Source organism: Megalops cyprinoides, chromosome 21 (genome assembly GCF_013368585.1).
Source record: "Megalops cyprinoides isolate fMegCyp1 chromosome 21, fMegCyp1.pri, whole genome shotgun sequence".
NCBI classification, from domain to species: domain Eukaryota; kingdom Metazoa; phylum Chordata; class Actinopteri; order Elopiformes; family Megalopidae; genus Megalops; species Megalops cyprinoides.
In genome coordinates this window covers 23,533,830-23,558,878 of record NC_050603.1, presented here as the reverse complement: position 1 = coordinate 23,558,878, position 25,049 = coordinate 23,533,830, and the positions used below count along the sequence as shown (strand labels likewise).

The window sequence follows — 25,049 nt, the reverse complement described above, 5'->3', positions numbered from 1 at the left end:
GTGTACAAGTCGCCGAAGGGAGATACATAATCTCTGCCTATGCAGATGATATTACGGTTCTCGTAAAAACACCAGAAGAACTTTATATCATTACCGAACATTTTAAATTTTATGAAAAAGTCTCGGGAGCTAAACTTAACCAGGAAAAGTCGGAAGGTGTATGGCTGGGGAATCCTAATAAACGTTTTCCAATCAATGTATCTGTTATGGATGAGATCAGAGTACTGGGTATTTTAATTTGCAATACAAACAGCAGCGAGAAAAATTGGGAGAAAAAGGAACTGGAAATAAAACAAGTGGAGAAATGGTCAGACAAAAACACTACGTATAAATCTCGCATAGACTTGATTAAAATATGTATTCTGTCTAAACTCATGTTTCTAGCTTCCGTATTCCCACCTGTAGGACCCTGTATCCAGAGGCTCAATAAAATGTGTTGCCGCTTAATTTGGGGCACAACAAGGGAAGAAACGAAACGAGTCCTGTTATTCAAATCAAAACAAAATGGAGGATTGGGGGCAATACATATCGGAATCAAATGCAAAATTGCCATGTGTAAAATAGTAGCCAAAGGAATTGATAGACAGATCAATTGGATCGGAGACATCACAAGTTGGAAGCACAAAATAGGCAGGGGTAGACATGCAGTTCCATATTATAAACTGATATATGGTGATTTTCTCCACAAGTACAAAAATCTAAACATCAATTGGAGCACAGATTCCAGTAAAGAAATATATAATTCAATTATTAACGCAGATTATGGTGGATGCGTCGTTTATAAAAACCTGACGCTATCCGAGAGCCAAAATTGTGTTCTGCACTTAATGTGCAAAAACTTGTCAGAAAAGACCAGAGACATCGCATGGCTGATAGCAGTACGAAGACTGCCGGTAAGAGCTGTGGTTAAATGGTCTTGTTTTGTCAAAACAAAGATATGCCCGATGCCTAACTGTGAAGAGGATGAAACCCTGGAACATTTTATACTGCAATGTAACAGGTCAGCCACTGTGTGGGAAATGGTGAAATCTATTGGCCTACAAGTTAGTATTAACGAGAGATCTGTTTTTTATGGCCTTTTTGATAAGAAACTGAGTGAGAAATAACATTCTTTGTTTTGGATTGTAGTAAGTATTGTTAAAATGAAACTGTGGAAAACTCGTTCCAGAATGACGATTGACGGAATATTTGTTCCAGCTGAATCGATTTTTAAACAAATAAAGACTGAATTAAATCGCAGACGAACTCTGGACAGTAAGAAAGGAATGCCAATGCCAATGGAATAGGCTTTTATTGTAAATGTATGGTGATTTAACATATTGTAGCTAGAAAAGTGTCAAATATGAAGTAATGTTGTGTATACGATGCACATGTGCATGATACTACATTTATGATATACGTTTGTATGTTTGATGTGTTATGCATTTTTTTTTCTTTTCTTTTTTCTCTCGCTTTTTGAGTATACTAATGTGCATTTAATGTGTATTGAATATGTCCCTTGAGCAATGTCATCTTTAAGGATGTAATCTCTCTTGCAAAATCTAATAAAAATGTATTAAAAAAAAAAAAAGAAAAGGTGGAAAAGGTTTGGGGAAGGGTGGTGCCAAGCGTCACCGTAAGGTTCTTCGCGATAATATCCAGGGTATCACCAAGCCCGCAATTCGTCGCCTTGCTCGGCGAGGTGGTGTCAAGCGTATTTCTGGTCTGATTTACGAAGAGACGCGCGGTGTGCTGAAGGTATTTTTGGAAAACGTTATTCGCGATGCCGTCACCTACACCGAGCATGCCAAGAGGAAGACTGTCACTGCCATGGATGTGGTGTACGCTTTGAAACGTCAGGGTCGCACTCTGTACGGTTTCGGAGGCTAAACGTCAACGTCAATCCTGCAGTGGGATCCGAACTAAAAACCAGTCCAAAGGCTCTTTTCAGAGCCGCCCACCTCCCCATACGAAAGAGTTACACGTTCCATGTTCACTGACACATTTAAGAAAACATTGCTGCGCTTTACCGAAACGGGCTGCAGCAATCTTGGATTGTTACGTTGTATTTTCTCAAGCAGCGATGTAGCTGAGCGCGTGTTTGTTGCCCCCTTGCCGTCTAACGGGAGCGGATTCCCCGGAGCTTGCTTTTTCCCCACAAAGACGGAGATCCACACCAGCCACCACAAGGCTTTTATGTTCTATTGCCTGACTGATGAACGCATGGAACGTTTTATGTGATTGCCGTTGGGTAAATGTTGAAATATTCTGTTGTACGAGTTGATAGTATCGAGGGATCGATTTTGATGAGGAAACCAGGTGAAAAAATGTTTTTGGGTTGTTGTGAATGTTGTAAAAATGAAGCTGTGGGGAAACTCACCAAAGAAGGACTTATATTTTTGTACCAGCTGGTTTGGTTTTTAGACAAGTCCAGGCTTAATTGAATCGTGAACGAACTGTGGATGGTAAGAACGAGAGACCGCTGCCGTGGAATATGGTTTAATTGTAAATCATTAGGAGTGTTTTCTGTTGTATTCGATTGAATATGATTAATGTAAAGTTGAAATGTAAAAATTGTGCATATAATTATATATATATGAAATAATATACATACATACATACACACACACACAAATGAAGTTCTTTGTTTTGATAGACGACTAACGTTTAGCCATGTGGTATTCCCGCCCAAGGAAGTTAGCCAATCGAATTTGAATGTCATCCGATTCAGAAGAATCTGCCAATGAGATCCTGCGATAACTGGTTGGGCAAAGATCGTGGGCAAATTTGCATACACTCCACATATAGGCCACGTATGGGGTGTGAGAGCATTCATTCGTGTCTGCGAAGAAACGAGCATTATGCCTGAGCCAGCCAAGTCTGCTCCCAAGAAGGGATCGAAGAAGGCCGTCACCAAGACGGCCGGTAAGGGCGGCAAGAAACGCAGAAAGTCCAGGAAGGAGAGCTATGCAATCTACGTGTACAAGGTGTTGAAACAAGTTCATCCTGACACTGGCATCTCCTCAAAGGCAATGGGCATCATGAATTCGTTTGTCAACGATATCTTTGAGCGCATCGCCGGTGAGTCGTCTCGTTTGGCTCACTACAACAAGCGCTCCACCATCACCTCCAGGGAGATCCAGACTGCCGTGCGCCTGCTGCTGCCCGGAGAGCTGGCTAAGCACGCAGTGTCCGAGGGTACCAAGGCCGTCACCAAGTATACTAGTTCCAAGTAGAAGGGACGTGATGACAAATCCAACCCAAAGGCTCTTTTCAGAGCCACCCACTCTTTCACATGAGACAAAAACCGTTTTACCTGGCCTTACACGTGGTCGATCGCGAATGGGTCAGTAATAAGACACATGTCGGAAATCCGGAGTGCAGAGATTGAGATCAGGCAATAAATTACTAGCGTATACGCAATTTCATTAAAAGTCACTGCTTTCGTACCATTACCTCGCATAAACAGGCTACCATTGGTTAAAACTCATCCAGAAAATATCACGTCACTGTTCTTATCCAGTCTGCAGCTAGTTTCAACTTTCTCTGAGGCGGTGACGAGGTATTTGCAGGGACTGTATCAGTCGATTACTGCACAATAGGCTAGCATGCATTGAAATGGATGGAGCACGGAAGCGAAAGTTGTGAAGGCTGGCGCAGACACAAGCACAATAGGACGGGGGGTGAATAATAAATGGTGATAGACTTGGTTAGATGAAAACGGACACATATTTGTGTAGAGAATAAATAATAGGGGCGAAAGCACACATCCTTGTGGGGAGCCAGTGGAGGAGCAAACTTGGTCAGACAGAGTTCCATTTACCCTCACTCTTTGTGTCCTGTTATTTAAAAAGTCAAGAATCAAGCCGACAAGATTGTTACTCAATTCAAATTGTTCTAAAAGCCTACTAGTTAAATATACTGAGGTTGAATTGTGTTAAAAGCAGAGGAAAAATCAACAAATAGAAGTCGAGCATGAAACCCATTTCCTTCCAAGTGTTCAACAAGTAAATTAAGCAAAGTGACTGCGGCATCCTCTACTCCTCTACGTGGCCTATACGCAAACTGCATGGGATCAAGCGCATGCTCAGTTTACCTTAAGACTTCTGACCTTACCAGTGTTTCGAGGATTTTCATTAAAATTGATGTAAGAGCAACTGGTCTAAAATCATTAAGAGTTTTGGGGCAACTAGATTTAAGCATCCTTCCAAACCTTAGGTACGTGCTGTGCCTGTAGAGACTGATCAAAAATGTAGTGGACTCAGTTCTTTTGCGCAAGATTTAAGTAAATGACCACAGATGTTATCTTTTGGTCCATGACTCTTATTTACTCTTAGCGAGAGGAAGGCCTTTTCCACATCCTTTTGGTCTATGTCAAAGTGCTGACTATCCTCAAGTTTGTAACTCAGTTCCTGAATTTCATTACTAAAATCAAAAGTATCAAAATGATTATAAGAACAATTAAGGGCATTAGCAAACTCAGTATCTGAATTGAAGCCATCCAGGGTGACCTGACTGCTGTTCTTTGGATTCTGAAGGCCTGTTATAGTTTTCATGCTAGACCAGGCTGAGTCAAGGTTATTTGCAGCCATCTTGTTCTCTAGTTCAGATTTATAATTCTGTTTTGCTTTTAAGATTTCTATTTTCAGCTCCTTAGTAGCTATATACAGATCAGAGGATATTCCCTGTTTAAAACCAGCTTTCTTTTTCTGTATGCTGGACTTAACGGATTTGGTCACCCACGGTTTGTTATTAGGGTAAATTTTAACTCGCTTACAATGATCATGTCCCTACAAAAGGCAACATATGAGCATGTTACATCAGCAAGTTTGTCCAAATCATCACCACAAGATTGTTTAAACATGTCCCAGTCCGTGCAGTCATAACATTCCTGCAGAGAGAGCACAGATTCTTCAGTCCAGACCTTTATATCCTTTGTCTGCACTTTCTCTCTCCTTAAATTCATTTTATATATGGGCAGTAAATGCACACAGTTATGATCCACAGACTTCGCAGAGCCCAGTGGAGGTAGAGGGAGTGATTTATAAGTGTCCTTTACTGTCCCATAACAAAGATCTAATGTCTTATTCCGCCTAGTGGGACAGGAGACATACTGGTAAAAGTCAGTAAGTGTCTTTTTAAGGGACACATGGTTAAAATCACCCAGTATGAAGTTTGGTGCATCAGGTGAAATCGACTGCAGTTTTTGCACCACATCGAAGATAGCTATAGAGGCAGAGGCGGCATTTGCCTTCGGGTGGATGTACACTATTGTCATAAAAAGTTGTGGAAACTCACGGGGCAGGAAGAAAGGACGTAACGATACCGACAAAAGTTCGACATCTGGCGTACAAATGCGTTCTCTGACATTCACGGAGCTACAGTATCGTTTGTTAAAATATGAACATACCCCACCACCTTGTTTTTTCCTCGTCACTTCACCCTTTCGATCCAGACGAAACGGCGCTCCAAAACCATGTCCTGGTCGTGCTCAGTGAGCCATGTCTCAGTGAAAGCCAAGGCGCAGCAGTCTTTGAAGTCCTTCTGAAAACGGACGTACCCCTGGAGTCCGTCCACTTTGTTCCTCAGGGACTGGAGGTTCCCCATGATCACCGAGGGCAGAGGAATCCGGGTGAGCCGTTGTTTCCTCAAGCGTAGTCTGACGCCTCCTCGTTTACCCCGCTTCCTCTTCTTATCCCTCGTTGCCCCACAGGTTTCATGAGAATCTCTCAGAATACAGTCCAGTAGCTGTAGCGTGATATCTGTCACACGAGCTAAACTCGCTAAGTTCAATTGCAGCAGCACATCTCTAGTGTACTGAGTCCGACCCCGGTAGACAGCCCCGTTGACGTCGCAGGCACGCAATAAATTGAACAGAATCCACGGCAGGATAGAGAAGATCCATTTTAAATTAGCAAAACTAGGAGCACTCAATCATAACGACATTCAAACAATTGATTTAAGAAAAGAAAGTACATGTAAAAACCTTTAAAACAAGTATAAAACACCAACATGAGGACGCCAAACTCTCACTGCCAGTCGCCCAATTCGCCTCCAGTAGCTACCATACATAATATTAAGATGTATACTTCTGTAGGCGTTTCTGAATCCCTCTCTGTGGCAGCAGACAACAATGTCTTCATCATCATCCTGTGATGAAGAGCATTCTGTTTCAATATACATTAAACAACTATATTTGGCAAAATCTCTGGAGTATTGAGTACTTACAGCTCCAAGGAGTTCTGTTGTGGCAGGGGAGGATCAACAAGGCAGATGACATCATCAGTGACAGTTGGGAGAAATTAAAAACCCAAAAAGGAATACATATATAAATATATATATGTATATATGGACAAAAGTATCTGGCCACACCTGTTTTTCAGGGTTTGGGCTAGGCCCCTTATCTCCAGTGAAGGGAAATCTTAATACTTCCGCATACTAAGACATTTTGGACAATGCTATGCTTCCAACTTTGTGGCAACAGTTTGGGGAAGGCCCTTTTCTATTCCAGCATGCCTGTGCCCCAGTGCACAAAGCAAGGTCTATAAAGACATGGTTTGATGAGTTCGGTGTGGAAGAACTTGACTGGCCCACACAGAGCCCTGACCTCAACCCCATCGAGCACCTTTGGGATGAACTGGAACGGAGATTGCAAGCCAGGTCTTCTCGTCCAACATCAGTGCCTGACCTCATAAATGCTCTACAGAATGAATGGGCACAAATTCTTACAGAAACACTCCAAAATGTTGTGGAAAACCTTCCAAGAAGAGTGGAAGCTGTTATAGCTGCAAAAGGGGGACCAACTCCATATTAAAGTATATGTATTTGAATACAATGTCATTACAATGTAATGGTCAGGCTTTTGAATATATATATATATATATATATATACACACATCTTATGTAGCAGTTGTGTCCTGGGGGATGATTGGCTCGGATGACCTCCCTCCAGGGATGCCTTCAGCCACTGGTCGCCCAGTGTTATGGCTCAGGGCCAGCTCTTCACCTTCTGTCAGAGGTGGTGGTGGTGGCCCTCCACCCATTTTGCGGCCCTCTGCCTTCTTTCTGTTAGCTGAATAGAACTCAAATGTTAATCTACTAAGTAGGATATTAGGCGAGAGGACATTTATGTGTTTTAAAACAGCATTCTGTTGGGGGTTAAAGCTACTACAAGCTGATCTAGCCACTTAATGATACTTACTTTGTCTAATATGTCAAATATGATTAAAACCAAAGTGAGGTACAATCATGAGCCTATAGGCCTAAGCAAAAAATGTCTTACCTGTTTGAACTATGTTTTTATATTTCATTTTCAGCTGTTGCCAAGTGCGCTTTGTGCATATGGGATTGCACCTAAATGACAACAAAATTTTATTCAATAACATTCCACCACTTTTTCACCTGTAATATTAAAAGGAAGTGTGGTTAAATGTTAAAAGAATAGACTACTGCATTCAAAATTATGCATTGACTCGGGCAGCAATTCTCTCCCACGCCAATTGTCTCTCCTTTGCCACTGCAACTGTGTCGCTTTTTTTCTGAAAATGTGCTCAAACTCGCCATAATCACATATCACAGCTCCAACACTGTGGTCTCAGGCCTGGGAACAATGTAAAGCTGCTTTGTGACAACTTGTGTTGTTAAGGGTGCCATGCAAATAAAAAATTAATTGAATTGTATTAATGTTTTTTTTTTTACAATTTTGAATTAAAGATGTTGTGGTAACTTGCGTAAATGTACGTGCGTCCCATTTTGTTACCATTTTCTTAACATTTCAGGCTCAGATAAATTTGTTGCTTTAAGCCCTGTGGACAATTTCCCTTTGAGTACGTACATTCCGACCGGTAGCCTGCAAGGGATGGGATATTCCAATCCACTTCGCCTTAACCATTATGTGCTCTGAGGGGTCAAAAATGATCCGTTAATATTGATAAAAGATTTGTAGCAACTCGTCTCTTTGCCTCTCACATATAAAAATCTACATATGCACAGACATAAAAGCCCATGTGAGCACACGTATATGCATGGCTTCAGATGGAGTTCCAGTGTTTTACTCTCATTCACTCTCTGTGACACAACACACACATATACAGAGTGAGAAAGAGACAATGCGTGTGCTTAGGCTGGAACAACAACTTTCGACGATTTGTAGCGGTGCCCCTTGCCCTACCCCACCGCTGACTACGATATATACACCATTTCAGAGAAAATAAACTTGACATTTCTAGTACAGAGAGTGAGAAAGTGTGTGCTTACGATTGAACAACAACAGCCCCCCCCCCCCCCCCCCCTCACTTTTCTACACCATTTCAAACCAAACATTTCTTGCAGGAGAGAATTGTTTTCTCACATGGAATGGAGTCAGGAGTGGAGTCATAGTGTTATAAAGGTGCTGCAGATGTTATCCACCTGAGGCCACAGCCGGGGCAGGTTTGTCAATTCTGCAGACCCATAGACGGACCGTAAAACAAGAACAATGTGTTACAAACGTGAGAAATACATCTGTAAAGCCCATGCTTGCAGACTTGCATACATACATGCAGGCCCGGCCCAAACCAATTTGGCGCCCTAGGCGAAAATTTAGGTGGCGCCCCCCTTGCATCGGAGTAAATTCGACTGCTGGTGTACATACTCACAAGAAACTGAATAGCTTTGTCTTCGACATTCTTTTATTTGCGATTGCAAAATCAAAACACTTGGAACAAATTAGAAAGAAATACAATAAAAATATGAAATGAATTTTTGAAATACAATATGAATAGCTTAAATAAAGTATAAGATTTAAATAGCCACAAAATAAAAAAGTGTAAACCAGTGGCATAAAATAAATTATAAATACAATATAAATAAGGCACTGCACACAATAAGATGTTAAAAAAACCCAGTATTGCCAAAAAAAAATTACAAGAATATCAATAAAAGGGGAGAAAGGGGGCTCTTATAAAGACATCTACTGGTGCTTTTTGGTACTGCATCAAAACTACACAACCACCTACTCAACCTCATATCACCTGCTGCTACAGCTTAACTCTCCTGCTCTTTCTTACAGCAAAGTCATCTATAACATCATCGTATGATAGCTTACTTGAGACCACATGATTTATACTAATGATGGCAAGTCCACTTAGACGTTCCTGCATCATTGTAGCTCTCAAGTAGGTTTTTATCAGTTTAAGCTTTGAGAAGCTTCTTTCTGCAGTAGCCACTGTGACAGGAAGAGTGGCAAAGATTCTCAGAGCAACCCACATGTTGGGGTAAATTTCTGCCAGCTTCTTCTTATGCAGGAAGGTCAAGAGTTCCATGTTTGTCACATTCTTTGATGGCAATGGTGGAAAATTCTGCATTTCCTTTGCAAGTTCTGTGCCATCAATGTCCGGCTGGCTGATGCTGTAGATGACACAAGATTTGCAGGGGTGGGACTGAGAAACCTCAACAGCGCATCTGAAGAGAGAAGAGGAATATATTACACCAATCTAATAATAAATATGATATGATACATAATATGATTTTAAGAATAAACTGAAATATGACAAATTAAAAATCTAATGGATATGTGCATGATGACTACGCTGTACATGTTTAATACTTTTCTGATATGCAAATGATATAAGATTCAATTTTTGTCATTACAAGGAAATGCTGATTAGCAGAATGCAAAGAAGTAGTAAACTGCACTATAATATAGAATGTAGGAATGCTAAAGTATGCTATAACAGGAATGATGTGCACTGTGCAGGCTTAAAACTATAGGAAAAGGAATAACACGTTAGCTTTTTGATTAAGGCTAATATTGCAAGCTAAGAAAACGTGAGCTAACCAGTTTTCAATAAAAATGTAAACAAGTTTTATTTTAATTTTAACTCTTGCTGACTCTATAATATTTACATATTTAGAAGCTGGGTGGGAGTGCCATTTTTCATAACAGCTCTGGTCCTTCGTAACATGCCATTAGCCTAACTGAAGTTAAAACAGTTCACGCTAGCTATTTATTGATTAGCAAACCATGTTTGGTTAATAACGTGTCGTTGTTCTCCTACGTACAAATAATGTCATGACATCACCTTTATTGTAACATTACCTCTGTCTTTCTCTCTTTTTTCCTCCTCTTCTTTTCTTTTTTTCCTCCCCTGGGCACCAGACAGTTTGGGACGTTTTGACATGTTGTTGTTGTCCTGTCGTCGTCGTCTTGTTGTCGAGCTTGCTTTTGGGGTCACGTCAATGCGTGCCCCCCTCCCCCCTCCCCCCTCCGCCAGCAGGTAGAGTCTAATTAGTCCGGGGGGAAGGGGGAGCATCTCAGGAAAGTAAAGTGTGATCATCATCATTATTATTATTATTTTTATTCATATTTAATAGGGTTTGCTATGCAGTTAGATGTTTTTGGCTCATTATCTTCCTATTAAGATATATAATACCAACTAATTTTAAGAAGAGTAATTTTTTTTTTCTCCCCCGTTTTTGGCGCCCCCTGGATGGTCGGCGCCCTTAGCATTTGCCTATACTGCCTATGCCGCGGGCCGGCCCTGCATACATGTGCTAAACAGAGAAATACACAGCCATGTGTTTGGTGCTCATGCTTCCCAAAATGAGAGTTAAATAAAGCCATTATGTTTGCCAAAAAGTTCAAGGATGTTATTGTTGTATTTCCTTTCAAAAAAATTCACTGAAACTTTCATTGTTGTCATCTCTTGCTGAAAGAAAAGTGCAATACATTTTTATACCTTTGCAGTGACTATATAATAAAGAATGAACATCGATTGTAGCAAAAACAAACAAACAAAAATCAATTGCAGTCTCTCCGCACTGTGATAACCATTGCAGTCTCTCCGCACTGTGAAGTACGAAAAGAGTTATTCATCAAGCTGTTGATGAGTGACATGATGTTCTTCATGCAAAATAGATTTGGGGCTTAAATTTCAATTAAGAAGCTTTATCATGCGGGTGTGGGGAAGGTGGATCATTTTTGACCCAAATGACAAGGGGAGAATACAGAATATTAAGATCGTACAAGTCCACGGATAGGGGGACGGATATCAGGAACTGATACAGGTGCACTCCTTGGGCAAGGTACTTAACCCACAGCTACCTCAGTAAATAGCCAGCTGTATAAACAAAACTGTGTATATGAGCCTCTGCTGGATGACAATAGTGTAATGGTATGCTGCTTCCTGTGCGATTTCTGGTTTTGACCCCGGGCAATGCTGAAAAGGCAAATCAGAAAAAAAGTTTGTGTTGTATGCATGTTTGAGAACCCCCGATAACATACGCGGTCAGGACGAAAGAGAGGCAGACGACGGTAGTGATCAAAATCTCACCCACGGGCAGCGAAGAGGAAACGCTGTTTGATGTGTGCTTTAATTGGCACAAAAGGAGTCCGATTTAAAACTGACGCTGGGTTAAGAAACGACTGGCATCGTCTCTTCGAGCTGCGCATGGGTCTTGCGCGAATGGATAACACGAAATGTCAGAGTGCAGCAAATGTTTTATCCGCTTTAAGTGTGAAAATCTGCACGAAAAGCAGTACGAGGGGTTCTGTCTCCCCGCAAAGTGGCTAGGTTTTGGGCATGTCGCACAAAAATATAGCGGAACTCCGTAACACGGAGTGGTGTGATGCGAGCGGAAAGGCTTTCCGTCAGTATTCCGTGCTATTTTCACCTGTAAAACAGTTTCAGGGTTGATTTTTTTACTCTTTTGCACGAAGAGAAAACACAGGCGGACAGAGGTGACGGCAGCACCGAATTGTTGCCCGAGGGTTGAGTCTACACGGTTCTCATGTGACGTTTAACATCAACCCCCTGCTTGGCGAACAGCTCTGAATCAGACTGTGCTACAGACTGCGAGTGTATTAGACAAGAGAACCGAGTGAAGAAGAAATGGCTGAAGACGCACCAGCCCCCGCCGCCGCCCCGGCCAAGGCTCCCAAAAAGAAAGCAGCCAGCAAGCCCAGGAAATCGGGCCCTAGCGTTGGAGAATTGATCATCAAGGCCGTGTCCGCCTCCAAGGAGAGGAGCGGAGTGTCCCTCGCCGCCCTGAAGAAAGCTCTGGCGGCCGGCGGCTACGATGTGGAAAAGAACAACTCCCGCGTCAAGCTGGCACTCAAGAGCCTGGTGAAGAAGGAGACCCTGTTGCAGACCAAAGGAACCGGCGCTTCTGGTTCTTTCAAGCTTAACAAAAAGCAAGCCGAGGCTGCGAAAAAGAAACCCGCTAAGAAAGCGGCTCCTAAGGCGAAAAAGCCGGCCGCCAAAAAACCCGCTGCCGCCAAGAAGCCTAAGAAGGCAGCGGCGAAGAAGCCCGCCGCCGCCGCCAAGAAGTCACCGAAGAAGGCGAAAAAGCCCGCTGCACCCAAGAAGGCGACCAAGAGCCCCAAAAAAGCTAAGAAGCCAGTAGCAGCCAAGAAGGCGACCAAGAGTCCCAAGAAAGCCAAGGCCGCCAAGCCCAAGGTGGCCAAACCCAAGACCACCAAAGCCAAGAAAGCGGCTCCCAAGAAGAAGTGAACACTTGAAAGTTCATTTCTCGCACAGCAAAGGCTCTTTTAAGGGCCACCCAAAAGCTTCCTGAAAGCGCAAACACGTTCTGCTTAGCTCTCTTGCTTGTATGCCTGCAGTTGCGAGTGTGCTGTATAGCCAGCTCTATTTCTGTGAGTACGCGTGCAGCTCCCTTAAAGAGCTCTTGTTCAGATCTTCGTGCGCCTCTCCCTTAGTGCTAACTTGCCACTGCGCTCACGCACCTCAGTAACAGCATTTAGTGAATCAATGCTGGATTGCCCCTGCATGTCATTTAGTAACAGTACGGATCCCGCGAGTGAGAAACAGGTTTATCACTGTACACCACAAGTAATGCACAGACACGGGGAAAGAAACAGTGCAGAGGAGCAACACAGACTACTTAAAAAGTAAATAACGCATATTCAATAATTGTATCTGTATACATGTCGACTACACGTTTACAAGTGATGAATGGCTCAGTGTGGAGGCTGTTGTATCGATACATTTCAGTGACATGTTGAATTCTCCACCGGTAATATTGTAAAAGTTGAGCGCCCCCGCAAAAGGCCTGTTCCGATGTGATTGGATGGAATGCCATCGAAGGCTTATCCAATGAATGTGTTGCGTGTGGCTATAAGCCAGGCTCGCGAGGGGTAGATGCGTCGTTTGACAGTTGTTGAGAGAACGTAGCAAGGCCAAACATGAGCGGAAGGGGTAAAACTGGTGGCAAAGCCAGGGCTAAGGCCAAGACTCGTTCGTCCAGGGCTGGACTCCAGTTCCCGGTCGGTCGCGTTCACAGATTGCTGCGCAAAGGCAACTACGCCGAGCGCGTCGGCGCAGGTGCCCCGGTCTACTTGGCCGCCGTGCTCGAGTACCTTACGGCTGAGATCCTTGAGCTGGCTGGCAATGCTGCTCGGGACAACAAGAAGACCCGTATCATTCCCCGTCACCTGCAGCTTGCGGTGCGTAACGATGAGGAACTGAACAAGCTCCTGGGCGGCGTCACTATCGCTCAGGGCGGCGTTCTGCCTAATATTCAGGCTGTGCTGCTTCCCAAGAAGACCGAGAAAGCCGTCAAGGCCAAGTAATTGTCGCAGCGACCACCTCTGGCCCCAGACCCAAAGGCTCTTTTAAGAGCCACCCACTGGTGTCTTTAAAATGCGCAAAATGTTCTCTACAACCTCTACTCTAACGGTCAACGTTAATCCAGTTGCCAGAATTCAGCATCATCAGCTGGAAAATAAATGAGGGGGACGAAGGCGTACACTCAAAAGTGTACTAGGTGATCATCCGAGTTGTTGATCTTGTCTAGTGACCTCTCTCTTGCCCATAATTAGGCGGCGGTGTAGCGGCATTATGATCAAGCAACTACAATGACTCGTTAGCTTGTGAAAGCGCATTTGGCACTGGTGAAAGAACGTTACAGGGAGGAGAGCAGTAAAACGGGATTTTTTAAGGGCGTTTTGCTTGAGGAAGGCTTGCGAGAAGGTTGGGAAAGAAGGCGGGAGTAGAGAGAAAGATGTTTGAATTTTAGGCGGCAGAGACGATGACCCAATGGCCGCAGACAACGAAGTGAGGTGCAGACCAATGAGAGCTCCGTATGAGTTCATCCAATCAGCCTTTGACTGTTACGCGATATAACGATGTGCTGAGCGTGTTACTGCTACTTTCGTGTCAACAGACGAGTGTGCTGTCGAGATGGCTAGAACCAAGCAGACTGCCCGCAAATCTACTGGTGGCAAGGCCCCCAGGAAGCAGCTGGCCACTAAGGCTGCGCGTAAGAGCGCGCCTGCTACAGGCGGTGTGAAGAAACCTCACCGCTACAGGCCTGGCACAGTGGCTCTGCGAGAAATCCGCCGTTACCAGAAGTCCACCGAGCTTCTGATTCGCAAACTGCCTTTCCAGCGGCTGGTGAGAGAAATTGCCCAGGACTTCAAGACCGATCTGCGTTTCCAGAGCTCTGCCGTCATGGCTCTGCAGGAGGCCAGCGAGGCCTATCTGGTTGGCCTGTTTGAGGACACCAACCTCTGCGCCATCCACGCCAAGAGAGTGACCATCATGCCCAAGGACATTCAGCTGGCCCGCCGCATCCGAGGGGAGCGCGCTTGAAGTGCGCCAGTACACGGTCTAAACCGGATATCCAACGGCTCTTTTAAGAGCCACTTCAGTGTGTCTCAGAAGCGCAGATCTCTGTCGTATTCCATGTTTTCATGTGGATTAAGGTGACGTGTAATTGTGTCCTTGGCTTGTGCTTGAAGCGCTACGGCCCCCTCGCCTACATTCCCCAAATAGCATAATATTTCCACCTAGCATGTAGACGTGCTGTGAAGTAAGAATCCCAGTGTTCTCTCGCATGTGATCACGCTGTGATCAAAAACATTGCACGGCTCTCCAGTGACATCTAGTGGAAGTCACATTTTAAAAAAAAGAAAAAAAGGCTTTGGCGTGAGCATGTCGTGCTGTGTTTTTGCGACGTAACATGACAACAGCTGACGCTGAATTGAGTCCTTGATTTTGAGAAATACCCAAAGACTGGATACCGCTACCTTTTGCCGTCACTAATCTATATCAACACATCTGCTCACTGCGCTTCAGAGCAGGCTGGCCATCGCTGTCGTTGCGCAGGCTCAGTCAAAGGTTTATTTTATTTTTCCACTTGGAGACTGTCATCTGCCTGCCTGACAGCATTTCTGAATTACAGTACTCAGCACTCAGCTTTTGGAAGGGTACTTTGCAAAAGCAGTTTGTGTTTGAACAAGATTGCGCATGCTGCTGTGTCTCATCTAGTTTATTATCAAGAGGTTGGTCGTTGGTCGCAAAATTTCAATCTGGAGCAAATTCACTCACTTTACGATGGACCTTGATGGTGTCTCCCTTTCCTCGAGTGCAGCTATCAAAGACCTTGGTGTCATTATTGATCCTTAGCTCTCTTTGAAACTCACATAACTAACACCTCTAATACAGCCTTCTCCCATTTCAGAAATATAGCCAAAATCAGGAAAATTGTATCAATTAATGATGCTGAAAAGTTAATCCACGCCTTTGTAACATCCAGATTAGACTGTTGTAATGCCCTCTTATCAGAATGTGCAAATATCTCACTAAAACCCCTTCAGCTGGTACAAAATGCAGCTGCTCGAATCTTAAGTAGAACTAAACCCTTTGAGCACATTACCCCAATACTAGCTTCTCTCCATTGGTTATCCATTAAATACCGGATCAATTTTAAAATACTTTTACTGACATTTAAGGCTTTAAATGGGCTTGCCCCTCCGTATCTTAAGGACCTTCTTCATCCGTACCTTCCACAAAGAGCCCTTTGTTCCCAAAATGCCGGGCTTCTCATCATTCCAAGAGTGGGCAAAACTACTATAGCCGGGGTTTTTTTCCTTGTTGCACACTGGTACCTTTTTCCCTGCCCCTCCTCTCCTGCCCCTCTGCTGTACATTCATGTCGTTCTTACTGTCCACTAATCATTGTTCTCTATTTGTTTCCTGTCCCTGCTCCGGGCTCCTGCCTGGAGCTGTAGTCCAAGCATCACACCCCGATCTCCAGTCTTGCTACTTCGCTGCCCTGTTGTAAAAAGCGCTATACAAATAAAATTGAATTGAATTGAATTGAATTGAATTGAATTGAATTGAATTGAATTGAATTGAATTGAATTGAATTGAATATCTTTGGGTATTGAAATTTGCTTAAGAGATGAATTTTGATTTTTTGAAGGAAATATAATATGAGCTCCTGATGAAAAACTGTGTTCACTATGACATCACATTTTACCTTCCATGGGTTTTTGCTTGTCTTGTACTGTACCTCACAGGAAAGATACAAGAAATTGATCTTACCAAGCTCCAAAAGGTTCCAGCAAAAGGTGTAGACCGTGGATCTATGTCATCCCATGAACAAATAGAAGTAACCTTGATTGAAATACCCTCAAGCCTTGTTAAGCAATCAGCTGCCGACGAAAAAGCAAAAGGCAGCTATCAGCAGGAAACTAAATGTATATATAAGATTATAAGATTATAAAATAATTACAAGATTATTATTATTTTTTTTTGTTTTTATTTGTAGTATCAATGTATATTTTTCTTCAGGACCTTGGGTTTACCAGTGTATTCAAACCTTCCCATAATCAAGCTCTTTCAGTTTCAACATGAGACTGTTGATTCCAGGGCTTTCTGATCAAGCATTGGATAATGGCGTAATTGGTTCATTTCTTTGCCACACCTCTTGGGTCATATGACAGAGATATGGATCAGCATAGATAAAAGAGCAAGGGTGGGGCTAACGAAGTCTTTATTTTCATGCCATTCTTCCCTTTTATAAAAGCCTGTGTTACACAATGGTTATTGAATATTCATCATATTAGGGAGTGTTTCACAAAGTGGGTTGAGTGAAGGCACAGAGGAGGATGATTATTCTCTTGGGTGCTTGGGACTTCCTGGGTCCTTTGTGGTGTTTTGTCCTCATGACAAGAGAGCTGTTTCAGGTGCATGTTCCATAATTGTTGCTTTTACCTGTTTGTTATTATTATTAATTATTTAACATACAACCTACTGGTTTTCTCAGAACATCACAAATAAATGTGGTATCCCAGTCTTTTATTTCTGTGATTTCAGTGTCCTTCACATTCAGGTGGCGTTCCCCTTTGATTCTGAATAACCCAAGCACTTTTACAGTCGGCGGTGGTCCATCCCCTTTCACGGAAACTCCCGTGGACATAGTCTTAATAGTCTGAAAAGATCTGCACTCTGAAAGTGTGTTCAGGGACAGGATCGATCCACTCATCTACTCAGAAGAAGTGCTGTTGGGACAGTATAGGTTCCTCAGACAAAGTATTGTCTACTTTTGCAATTTTCTAGAGCCATTTCTAGTAAATGACACCTGCCACAGTTCATCACAAAGCATACCCCAAACCCTCTGCATTGGGCTATGTTTTCTGCAAGGTGGCGCTTTCTTACACAGTTGGGAATACTGAACTCGACCATATGCTGGGCAGTGCAGAAACAGCACCTTGCTTTGAAAAGATTTTTAAATGTCTAGATGTTTAGACCTTTAGACCTCTGTACTGCAAGTGAACCATGTGTGGTGGAAAATTTTTGATAAAGTGTATACCCCATATGTAAATTTTGAGTATTGCCACTTTCACCCCCCCCCCCCCCCCCCCCCAGAGAAAAGCAGAGCTTGACGTGGTACGATTAAGCTTGTTACATGGTGGAAATAAGTTATTGCCAGCAAACATCATAAGCATTGCCAACAGATGTTAGCTTTTGATTTTAACCACAGTTATTGACATATTAACTGAAGTTATCGATATATTACATTAGCTATTTATTTTATCTTTACTGTACATGTGGAGGTCTGGAAGTGTATAAGGAAACCAGACAATCAAATATGGTAGCCTTAAATAATATGTATTCTATTATACTTTGTATAGTGGAAAATATTGTATGCATTAAGCACTACTACTGAAAAGTAATATGATGTGAATCTATGCCTAAATAATGCTGGGGGTTACCCTAGGTCATAAACATTGCATGTAGGCCATTGTAAGACACCGCTAGGGGGGTAATCTTGGGGGCTATTACAGGACTTAGTTTATGGTCTACGCTTATTGATTCTTTTTTTATCTGGTTTCATAGTCATGCCACTTTCTCCTATTGGTTTACGGTCTACGCTTATTGTATCTTTTTCCTCTGACTCATAGTCATGCCACCTTCGCTTATTGTATCTTCTCCCCCTGACATGCCCCTACAGCGCGTCAGCATGTTTTTGCCTCCTTTTAACATATGCATCCCATTTTAGTTTTATATTTTCTTTTAGGAGTCATACAGCTAGAAAATAAGAGCTGATTGCCTGCTTTGGCCTAGCTGACATCTACTGGCAAATGCTTGCGAACTGTATGTGGATTTACTGCAATTTGTCATAGTTGGCCATCATAGTAGTGCTGAGCCAACGGCCCCCCCTTCGCAGGGTTTAATTCTTCTTTGTCTTGCTCTCGTGTCCCATCTCCTAGGCCGTGTCCAGACAGGGCCTAGTTCTTACATTAACCCTTTGCTTTAAGGCCTAAACTTGTAGCTTATGGCACATAGATATCTGTGTGCCTTCTTACAGTCTGCAGCACTGCAGTCTGGCTAACTGAGTTACTTAACCTTTTTTATTATTTAAATGTGGGCCTGGAAATAATGGTAATATTCCAGGCATATATGCTGTGTATTATTTAATTATGTTTAAAAATCATATAGGTGTGGAGTGGAAATAATGGGAAATTTCAGAAGTGTTATGTTTAAAAATAATATACAATTAATGGCCATGGAGTTTATGGGACTTTCCAGGCGGGGTAAATGTAACAGCTTAAAAATTAAATAATGGTGTATTAAATGGAAAATGGGATGATCTTGAAGGAGGAGCCTGGGAGGAGCTGGAAATTGTGGTCTGGGATAGGAGGAGTGAGAAAAGGCATAAAGGAGGGATGTAGGCTGAGGGCAGGGCGGAGTGATTGGGGAGTGTTTGTGAATGTATACACACCGCATATACACCTGTTGCTCCGCGGACCAACCCGGTTTACTGTATGTGATTGATCACCATATGCAATAAACCAAACAACCATCAGACTCTGTGAGGACTTATTATTTTCCGGAAGGCATCAAAATGTGGAGGAAGACCCTCGGTCCATTTGGCCCAGACCAGGGGGATATCCACCACACATGCTTCTTTTACAGTGAATAAACAAGGAATAAGGCCCATGCTAAGATCTCTAATTAAGACATTCCATATCTTTGTCAGCTTTTAGTATCTTTATAGCTGTATTCTTAATTTCTTCCATCAATACATATTGTGTATACTATTCAGCTGGTCTGTTGTGGGAAGTGCAGATTGTTTGCGGTGGTGGTGGGGGGTCTTTTATACATGGTCCTTCATTTCTTTGTAGAATATTTGTGCTGATAAAATTAAAAAAAAAAAAAAAAAAAACAATCACAAGAAAAACACTTTTTACTGTCTTTGTCAAATCCGCTAGCAGCCAAGCAATACGGTACATGGACAATGGTTTTTTATGACAATAGGTAAATCTCTGGATTCTTGGTCAATTGAATTTCATTAGGGAAAACGGAGCATAAATCAAACAGTACACTAATCCAACCTGGAGAAGTATGAGCAATAAGTGACTGCTTCTCCCATTTAACTGCCATAAATATTATTCATGTCATTATTTGTTATGGTATGTTTACATATATTGTTTATGTAATTTATTTTCATGAATATTGATTCGTTTCGTGTTAACACTACGCAGGAAGTACGTTTGCACAGGGACACATTTAGTTGTTGCAATCTCCTCCACGAAGAAATGTGAAGCTGGAGAAGTTTTTACACTCCGCTTAATGAGTTTATACGTGATATCGCATTGCCCGTTTGAAGATTTTATGTTTCTTCAAGTGGACTCATTCCCTCTTGGTTGTGTGCAGCCAGCGAGGTATGTTTATTTACGTGTTTTATGTTTCGTCGTGCATATTTATAGTTAGATTTCCACACTTTGTGTGTGATATGAATGCGTGTTTATTCAGTACATTGTCGTGTATCTGAAGAGTTCGACGGTGGATTTGATGACGGTGATGTTGAAGAACCACGGTGTCGTATATTTCCTGGAGCGAGTGAAATCCCAGTTACCTCGTAGTCATGTTGTGCGTGATTTGCATCATGTTGCGACATGCGAGTTTAGTTATTTAATATTGTGACACAACGAGAGGAGAGGTGATGTAGGGCCAGTGCTTCCCCCACTAGTGGCTCCAGCCCTTCCCCACCTCACAGCATGCCCAATGAACACACCTGGCAGGCATTTGGGTTCATCAAGCCCTCTAAGGGCGCATGCCTACTCACACTTGGCCCGGTTGCCTTGTACCATGCCCGAGCACGATTGCCCCCTCACATGCCTTATAGATTTATCGATTATGCAACGCGGCGATTTTCATTTAATCGTGCTGCATGGGTAAGATTTTTACGGAGGCAGCTTACGTTTCAGTCATTATGCTAAGGGACAGACCAGTATTTTGTGTCAGATTACAGTAGCCTAATCACAATAATTTTAGAGCTAATGTTAACCAGTTAGCGCTACTACTTGTGTGTCATCATTACAGCAACAAGCAACTTCTATTACTGCTTGGATAGTACACTTTTCAATTCATTCGTTAATAACGGGTCTGGTTCTCACTTTATTGATGAACGTGAATTGTAGTCTGCGAGTAAAGAAGCTCCAAGTTCCTCCTTCAACGTCAACTGCCTCCGTAAAAATCTTGTACGTGCAGCACGATTAACTGAAAATTGCTGCGTTGCATAATCGATGCTAACTGGCTGGGGAGCTAACGTTAGCTATCGTTAGCTATCTAGCGATAGATTTGACAAACATGGCTAGTTAGCTAACAGGCTACCTATCTGAACGATTGTTGAAGACTAGCTACTTAAACAGGTTGGCTGCTTCTTTTGTGATAGGCTACTCTGACTAAGCCCCTGACAACAGCAATGCTTACATCGCCACGTGAAGTATGGTTAGTTTTATTTCGCTTGCTAGTAATCAAGCTAACGTGGGGATCCACAGAGTTATTTTTAGGTATAGATCTACAGAACTAGCCAATCGAATTTTGGAGGTAGCCATCTTGTTATATTTAAGGACGTCAGCTGGCTAATCAAATAATGGTTTAAAGGAATTGTTATAACTGGGCGTTTAACTAACAGATATCCAGCTAACTTGCTATAACGGATATATTTGTTAAATGACAGTCGCATCATTGACGTCTTGTTCGAGTTCCGTGCTCGGGCACGGTTAGCGATCACATTGATGCGTACCGGGCCCGAGTCCACCTCTTCAAGCGGGCCCTGGCACGGTACGGAGCGATCACACTAGTCAAACGACCCGGACTTTGGGGGTCAAACGTGCGCGGGCACGGTACAGATTGCCTAGTGTGAGTACACCCTAAGAGGTGTGGGCCAGGTGTGGGAGTGAGGATGTAGTTTGATATATATAATTTCCCTAATAATTAACTCTTCTTTCTTGATCTGGATTTTGTTTGTTGGAAGCAGGGGTGGGCGATATGGCATACATATCATATTACGATTTTTTTTTTTCAGGCAGGATCACGATCCGCGATCTTATCACGATTCTTTTCATGTTGGTTTTTAAGACTGAACTGTACAAACAAACTAATTTCCCTACCATAAATCGGCTGTTGTAGCAAAAACTGGACGTTTTGAATTTTGTGTTGAATCTTGTAGCGGGATTTGGTGTACAGCCGTGGAATAGCCGTGTTGGAAGAATATTTGCAGCTGGGTATCTCGTACCCCGGATCCACTGTTTTTAGCAGTCTTTTGAACCCTCATTTTCCACGGTTTTTTATGGGAATCATATCCTTGGCCAGGTAAAATGTCGTTGCATCAGTTACCTTTTTCCAGCGCTTACTTGTCCTGTCATACGGAGTGCCTTTCTCAGATGCCTTCGTTATTAAGGTGTGTTTTAACCGAACGCGACGCGAAATTTACTAGTGACGCGAATGCATGAAAAGTCAATGGCAGTAGGCAAACGAGCGGGGTTAATCGCGGTTTATTGGTGTGCCGAAACGGATTTGGCTGACAAAACAACTTTGGATGCGTGTATGAGCCATAGAACTGCAACTGATAGAATGTGCACAATAGCACAATACTAACGATCTCTCTGTAAAGGCAGATCGTAGACATTTTAATCGTTCACGGTCTAATATCGTCATTTTGCACACCCCTATTTGGAAGGTCACAGTGAAAATGGAAAGAGTCTGACATTTATTTTGTTTTTTTCTGTCTTTACATTTCAAAAATGTGCAGTTTCATAAGGGTGCATAGACTTTTTATATCCACGGTATGTGTAAAACTCACAAAGCTGTCTTGAATATAAAAACTGGCAAGGCGTATCATGCAAACCTGATGCTTATGCAATTTCTGACCTAACCAAATGGTACTACTTTAGCCCATTCTCTCCCGAACGAAAGGAAGTATAACATGAAAACTAATTCTGAGTGAAAACATATGTAGTTATGGAGACTGTTGCGTCCCAGGAGTTCTTATGGAGCTGGACATCAAACTAACTAATCATAGTATAGCATATTGTTAATATCAATTTTCATAATAATTATCAATGGCATGCATTTTGTTGCCAATATCACACATATACACACATATTTGTAAAAAAAGAAAACTAACATGAGGAGCTGTGGTGTTACAGCTTCTAAGTAATATTAAGTAGAATCACAAACTTGCATACTATTACAATTAACACAATTACATAATTGCTTAATGAGTGTCGCAGGGTTTTTGGTTTAATTCGGTAGTAGTGCAATGTTTGTGCTACTGCTTGCTACAGTGGAGAACTTGTAGTCAAAGAAAGATGTAACTAAACAGTTAAAGAGAAGATATGGTTTAAAATGTAATCTCAAAATGTACACTCATTATGAAATCACAGTAAACCCCACACAAGTAAAAAGTAAATTGGGAACTATTCTCATTAAAGTTTAATCTAGTTTGGTAGTTAAAGTAGGTACAATGGCTTTATGTTTCTAAATAGGAAATTGGAGTTTCATATTTTGGTATGTCAAAAGGAGGAATGGTAAAAACATTTTCATTTTCAGTTCACAACACCCCAGGCCCTGGTACATGCATTTATATTTGGTGTTAGCGGGAAAATTGCATACAGAGGAAAAAAAAAAAAAACTCCTTCGCGGGGAGTTGCTGATGTTCTGATGTATAAATGTCACTCTTTGCAGTTGGCAATAACACTGGCTAAGAATATGACTCCAGATGTGAAACAAAAAATATGGTCATAGAGAATGAAATTAATTTGGATTTAATGAAGGAGGTCTTTTTCTCAACTATAGCTCTTGTCAGTGGCCTCTGGAAGTGATGTGGATGTTTTCATATCTGCCAAGAAGTGTAAATAAAAGATATGTTGTTAATGGAACTGAAGAAAAGAAAGTGGTATTTGGTGTCTGTTTACATCCGCACAGATATAATGTAGAGGACAGCTGATTGTTTTGAGGAGAGACAGAAGCTCGGCAAGCACTGTTCTCTCTGAAATGTGTGGCTCCAGTCATATTTTAGCCAGACATTGCAGCTGCATGCAGTCGGGGGGAAATCCGCACTAATTTAATCAGCAATGGAATTTTTCTATCATATGTATTTTGGATGGAAATTGGAAATCATTCTTTACTGGACAGCGTGCCTAACATTACCTAGCCCATACTTTTTATACTCTGTAATTTGTTCTGTGTACAAACGCTGGTGGCAAATCGCTGTGTACAAATGGCTGGTGTAGAGCTTTTTAATAAGAGTCTGGATTAGTAGTCAAATTCACCAATTAATACTTGAGATGGATTGCAGACCAACAAACACAATGGGCCACTACGTCTCCGGGACAAGTTTTGAGAAGAACTGTTTCAGATGGAATCCAGAAATACCTACCTGTTCATGCTACAGGGGTCCAGGCTTTGTGTTATTCAACATTATTATACTTGAAATGCAGATCCAGTCCAGAAGTTCCAGTCTATTATCCTTCACGTAAACCATTACTTCCTCAAGTTTCATAAGTAAGATATATTCCGGGTTATTATTTAATAGTCCCATTCCATTATACATAAGTCATTTGTTTAGTTGACATCCTTATCCATGGCCGCTTGCTTGTCATTTACTTATTATATTGAGAAAGTATGCATCTTGATATTTACAGGTGAAAGTACATTTAGGTGTCTTATTAAAGGGTGTAAAGGTTGGATTTCACCAAGAATTTCAATCTGCAACCTTGCCATCAATTCTTTTTTAACCTGATCTAACCTAACACAGCTGATTCAAATGATCAGTTTGTTACTAAGCAGCTTCAGGAGTTCATAACGAGTTGATCATTTGAATCAGCTGTGTTGGCGCAGGGAGAGATCTAAAACATGCAGGGCAGGGGGTCCTCCAGGAGAGGGTTGAGAAACACTGCTGTAGATCATATTCCTAGCAATGCATGGGGTGGGTGAGTAGGGGTGCATTGCATCCCTAGTTGTCTCCTTATATCCCTGTATCTACATAGTATTTATGACTTTTTCTGCCCCACATTGGATTGCAATTGCACCCCTCTGTACTTTCTCCTGGTACCGGGCGTGTTTGCCACTATACTTTGATTGTCCAGGAATTATAGGGAAAGTGAATGAACAAGAAGAACCTGAAAGAGTAGCGAGATGCCTTTAGCAATATTTTATTTCTGTTTGGAGACTGTTCTCTGCTTAGTCACTTTGAGAGCCTTTCTGAATTAAAGTACTCACTACTCAAGGTTTTGAAAAGGTACTTAGGAAAGGCGGTTTGAATTCTAACATATTATTACAGTTAGAATTTATCACAGATAAATCTTCATTCAAATGAAGTATTCAAGTCTTTTTTTCTACCATCTGTGTGTGTGTGTGTGTGTGTGTGTGTGTGTGTGCTGACAAGTGCACTATTGTGTAGGCTATTGACACCTCGCAGTGAGCAAGCCACCCGTCTAACGACATGCCACGCATTAGACAGGCTTTTGTGATCCTATGAAACCTGTTTAGC

General features: G+C 42.2%; 4 protein-coding genes across 4 annotated transcripts; all 4 read left to right on the top strand.

Annotated features, from left to right (window-relative positions):
• Positions 1-2,840: 2,840 nt before the first annotated feature.
• Positions 2,841-3,215, top strand: LOC118796316 (histone H2B). Its single transcript, XM_036555142.1, has one exon. It carries the CDS (start codon positions 2,841-2,843, stop codon positions 3,213-3,215), a length of 375 nt encoding a protein of 124 aa, XP_036411035.1.
• Positions 3,216-11,849: 8,634 nt separating this feature from the next.
• LOC118796305 (histone H1-like) lies at positions 11,850-12,470 on the top strand. The gene has a single exon (XM_036555129.1). It carries the CDS (start codon positions 11,850-11,852, stop codon positions 12,468-12,470), a length of 621 nt encoding a protein of 206 aa, XP_036411022.1.
• A 692-nt stretch (positions 12,471-13,162) lies between these two features.
• LOC118796313 (histone H2A) lies at positions 13,163-13,549 on the top strand. The gene has a single exon (XM_036555138.1). It carries the CDS (start codon positions 13,163-13,165, stop codon positions 13,547-13,549), a length of 387 nt encoding a protein of 128 aa, XP_036411031.1.
• A 607-nt stretch (positions 13,550-14,156) lies between these two features.
• LOC118796306 (histone H3) lies at positions 14,157-14,570 on the top strand. Its single transcript, XM_036555130.1, has one exon. The coding sequence runs from the start codon at positions 14,160-14,162 to the stop codon at positions 14,568-14,570; it is 411 nt and encodes a 136-aa protein (XP_036411023.1). The 5' UTR covers positions 14,157-14,159.
• Positions 14,571-25,049: the final 10,479 nt, after the last annotated feature.